At 23.1% G+C, this 5,307-nt stretch overlaps 1 protein-coding gene across 1 annotated transcript in view; it reads right to left on the reverse strand.

Moving 5' to 3' along the window:
• The window catches only part of LOC126910035 (inactive hydroxysteroid dehydrogenase-like protein 1), a 14,642-nt gene extending 9,713 nt beyond the window's left edge, over window positions 1-4,929 (reverse strand). The window contains exons 1-4 of the mRNA XM_050692437.1: window positions 4,528-4,929; window positions 2,589-2,711; window positions 1,935-2,045; window positions 863-1,083 (exon numbers count right to left, since the gene is read on the reverse strand). Of these exons, the coding sequence (XP_050548394.1) occupies window positions 863-1,083; window positions 1,935-2,045; window positions 2,589-2,711; window positions 4,528-4,693 (621 nt within the window). The 5' untranslated portion in view covers window positions 4,694-4,929. The remainder of the gene's footprint in view (window positions 1-862; window positions 1,084-1,934; window positions 2,046-2,588; window positions 2,712-4,527) is intronic.
• Window positions 4,930-5,307: the final 378 nt, after the last annotated feature.

Consider the following 5,307-nt stretch of genomic DNA (forward strand, 5'->3'; position numbering starts at 1 on the left):
CAAAAAAATTACAAATTTAAAAATCGCTAATTTTCGAAATTTTTTAAATTTTTTTTACTAAAAACTGCCGTAACTTTTTCAGAAATGAACATTTGAATATAATTTTTTTTTATATATATGCTTGATGTCTTTACCTATCATTTGGTATATTTTTTTTGTAAATTTGACCTTTTTTCTGCCCACAGGGGGGGATTTAAAATGACAACTTTTTCACAAAAAATTAACTTTTTCAACTTAACTTTTGAAAATGTTCCGGAAGGTCTGACACTTTTATATATATCTTAAATTAAAGCTAATGTAATATACTTTAATTTGAAAAAAAAAAATTTGACCTCTGGACTTGTCTTCACGGCGAAAATGGCTACCGAATGCTATTTTCGTGTGAAAATTCTCGATTTTATTATTTATATTATATTTAACTTTATAATGCTATAACTTATTGAAAAGTTTATGGATCCACACAATTTTTTTATGAGAAATAATATTTTTTAATAAACCCTTTTTCATTCGACATACTTTATCTTAATCGAGATATTAATAAGGAACCAGCAGATCAAGTAGCTTTTGGAATAAAACACCAATTTTTTTAAAATTAAACACTATCTAAAGATTTGCATCGAAGCGTTTATTTTTGATAGTGATTTTAATCACTGTCAGATGTCATTATACTTGATCCAACTATGCCACGTCACCACTGTGCCGCGACCCCCCTGTGCTGGGTTTTTTTGTAGTTCTTTTCCAAATTTAACTTTTGTCAGGATAGTCAATTATTTATTATATTCTATTGTTTATTTTTTATTGTTTCAGATTTTAAATTTATGCTTTGTAAAAAATAAAACTTATATAATTAATAAATTAATACCTTAGACGCCGCATAAATAGCTAAAAGTGGCATAGGTTGTAATTCAGAAGAAGATGATACATTTACTATAGCTCCTCGTTTTCTCTTTTGCATTCCAGGTAATACAAGTTTGGTCATATGAGTTGTAGTACCAATATTTACATTTATTATATCCCATACAGTAGCTTCCGGAAGTTCATCAAGGTACATGGGATATTCATATTGCATTCCTACATTATTTACTGAAAAGATAATTCATAGGTTTTAATGAAATTTATAAAATAAAATTACATTCAAAAACACAAAAAAAAATTGTTAGAGATTTTCTCTAAAATATAGTAAATTATTTAATAGACGATANAAAAAAAATTGTTAGAGATTTTCTCTAAAATATAGTAAATTATTTAATAGACGATAGAAAGGAGATGAGATACTCGTAAAATTATCTTTACTGAAGTCAATTCTTTATTATCAAAAATAGTACTATGTACTTAAGTCTACACTTAATACATTAAAAAATCATCAATAATGCTCTTAAAAAATTATTAGAACAATTTAGCTGAAAAAAAAAAAGAAATACTAACCTAATTTAATTAAAAATTGAAAAAAAATTAATTTTTAGAGTACCCAACCCACTTATTAAAATTTCTACTATAGCGTTTTTTTAAAAATAATATTTATATTATTATTATTCAATGTTGTTATAAGAAAATTGTAGTATTATTTTATAAAAAAGTTTTTTTTTCATTATTTTTTATACATTTTATCTGGGTCGATTCATTGTATTGAATAACAGATATTCAAACCCAGTTTGTATCACTGTAACCATACTAGATATCACCCAGACCAAAACTTAATTAATTATTTTTATTAAATCTATGAATTATTACTGATTTTATATAACTTACTAGAATTTAACCAAAATAATTTGACTTTAAAAAAAAACTTCATTTATGAAGAAAATTATTTTAATTTTTCATAATATATCTAGGGTGATATGATATTGAACTGATTTTAAAAGTTACATTGAATATACATAAAACAAATTTTAATTATAAATTGATGTCTAGTTTAAAGAATATTAAATACCTACCTAATATACCAATGTCCACATCTTTAAGCACATTGGAGATACGATCAAATACTACTTGTCCTTTACTAAAATCAGCCTGTATAATTTTTGTTTGTACATTGTATTCTTTTTCTAAAAAACATTTATGTTATTTACATTTATAGTTTTCAAATTATACATGAAATTTCTTTTTTTACGATCCATTTAATCATTTATAAAATCAAAATAATGTTTTGTTTTTCTTTAATTGCGTATATTTTTCAATAAATGTATTATTAAAAACTTTTTAGGTACATCTGAATTTTTCCCTATGATTTATTTATTTTTTTTATAACATACATTATTATGTATTTAACCATTAAAAAAATGCAAATGAAAGCGCATGTTATCATTTATACACTTAAATATTTGAACACATTTATGTACGAGACAATGAACTTATTAAAAAAAATAATTATCTAATTAAGATAATATGCTTACCAATCGATAACAATTTATGTATCGATATTTCGGAAGTTCTTCTTCTTTTCGGTGAAAAATTAAGACAAAAGGGATAAAAAAAAATATCAAATAATAGCAAAATCAAGTGTTATTTCTGATTACAAATAAGTTATTTTCATTTAAAGAGCTTTTAAGTGGTCAATGAGAAGAAATCACTATAAATATTACTTATACCTATTTCCATTGATGTAATGTTTAATTTGTTCAAATTCCGGCTGATAAGTACTATATTAAGTCCATATTTAGCTAAAGCTTTAGCGTATTCCTTTCCAATACCATCTGTAGATCCGGTTACAACTACAATGCAAATTTTATATTAATGATTACTTTTATAATACATAAAAATGTGACATAATCTATTCCGAGTAAAAGTGCTACTATTAAAAAAATTATATAAAAAATTAAACTATTATCAATAAAGTAACAATGACTTTTATAATTTTAAAATAGAAAAATGTTTGGATCAATATTATTTTTTATTAAGAGTTAATCCATGACAAATCATCTAGAATTAGTACGACCACATCATTTATTTCTTAAATTTTCAGGGTTTATTTTTTAAGCTATATTTAGATTAAAACCTTTTTTTTTATGACCTTACCATTTTTATAGCTATTTCAATATAGAAAATGATAAAAATAGCCAGAACGTTAAAAAACACACAGATTATTCAATATTAACTTAATTTAATTAATATTTTAGACTTAACCTTATTATAACTTAAAGTTGACATATAAAAAAAATGTTATGATAAATTCTAAACTCTAATGACTTTCTAAAACAAGCGCTTTTATTGTGAAAATTGGCAATTTTGAGCTAACTTAAAACTATTTAGAAGTTATTATTTAATAGTGATTATCAAATGTGGTATTGTATAGTGTATAATCTATGTTTCAACTAAATTTCAAATATTTAAAACAATTTTTTTGGGATTTAGAGGATTTTAAAGTCAGAAATTTTATAAAAATAAAGAATATTTTTAAAAAAAGTAACAAAATGTAGCATGACTTCACTAAAGCACCTTCACTAAAATAATTAATTTTTTTTGCAAACTTAACTATTAATTTGATGTCTTGTTTAAGGTGATTGTATAATATAAGAACAGAAACGTTATTATGTTCCATGTGACTAATTATGCCTCAATTTTTCGATGAAAAATTTAAAGGGATAAAGTTAATATACCCTTATCTAAATTTTCAGAGATTCAAAATAGCAACTTTTTCACACAAGTTTAAATTTTTCAACTTAAATTTTGAAAATTTTCCGGAACTACTGACACATTTTTATATATCTTAAATTAAAGTTTATGTAAAAAAACTTTCATTTGAGAAAAAAAAATTCGAAATTTAGATTGTCATCATAGTGAAAATGTCGTCATGGCTACCATATTCAAAATTATGCTATTTTTGTATTAAAATTCTCGATTGTATAATTTATACTTTTATCTTTATATTTCTATAACTTTTTAAAAAATATATGCATCCATACAATTTTTTTCCTTAATACCTTTTATACACAACTTTCATCTGACAAACTTTTTTGTAAATCGGACTATTTCCTCTTCTGAATTAAATAGTTTTCTATAACAGTCTACTAGATAATAATATTTACTAGTCATTACGTAGTACATTTTTCGGAAAATAAGAAATAATTAGTTAAAAGTTGCTGATCAATTTTTACATTATTATTATGTTATAAGAACGTTTTCAATACTAGATATTAAATTTTAATGAAATTAAATCAAATAAAATCATTATTGTTAAGTTTATACTAAAAGATTATATATAAAGATCAAAGAGTAATACCAATCACATACATACGATATTTATTTTTATTTATATCGTATATTTATTTATATTTGAAATTAATTTTATAAAATAATTTTTAATTTAAAGAATTTAAAATTTTTACATATAAAATATGGCCAATATATTATTACTTAATTTCCGAATGATTTAAAAACAAATTAAAAGCTTATAAATTATATAAAAGTCATAAATTCCCATTACTGTCATTATTTTAATATTGAATGATAAATGTAGTATTTTTGTTTAAAATTAAATACATTTTATAGTAATCATTACTTATTTAATATTTATAAAATAAAACTCACCAGCCCATTTTCCGTACTTGATATCCAAGCCAATATTATTGGGTAATATCTGCGGAATCAAATGAGCAAAAAATCCCTGAGCTATTTCCCAGAAAGCATCACATAAAATCACTAGAACAATAATGAATCCAATAAAAGCAAAACCTAATACAATTGGTTCAAACATCTTTAACAGTTAAGAATAACACATCAATCTCAAATCAATTCATTTTAAACATAATAATTTCAACTTATGTATCCATTTAATGTGATTCAAATACCGAATTTTAATTTGAAACAATATTTTTATTAATAAAATTCTACGTATTAATAGCTCGAGACACGACTGCTACCGTCGAACACAGTATAATAGTAAATTTACAAATACCACTGGATTACTGGCGCAGTCAGACTGTGTAACTTCTCATATTATATGTTACTAGTAGTACTGGTGCTTTAAAATAGTTGATTATCAGGAAGTACTCTTACCGACGTAATGATTACAAAATATACGGCAGAGAAAGTTCTATACAATAGTTCAATGTGCGTATATCGTCTCAGATATTATTATTTTTAGATAGTTTTAATATTTAATTAAATTTAGTACAATAGGAGAATCGACAAAGCTTTAACTGTAAGTTTGACCAATATTTAAGACTACTTGTATAATACAATTATTTTTATAAGATAATTTAAATACATTTAAGAAAGAATTATCTAAAAAATAAAACCGTTTATTGTAGGGAATAAACTTCGAGACGAATTGGTTAATTTCTATTAGAGACAGGTCATTTATTCACA

The sequence above is a fragment of the Daktulosphaira vitifoliae genome, unplaced genomic scaffold (assembly GCF_025091365.1).
Source record: "Daktulosphaira vitifoliae isolate Bord-2020 unplaced genomic scaffold, ASM2509136v1 Scaffold_1, whole genome shotgun sequence".
Classification (NCBI taxonomy): Eukaryota; Metazoa; Arthropoda; class Insecta; order Hemiptera; family Phylloxeridae; genus Daktulosphaira; species Daktulosphaira vitifoliae.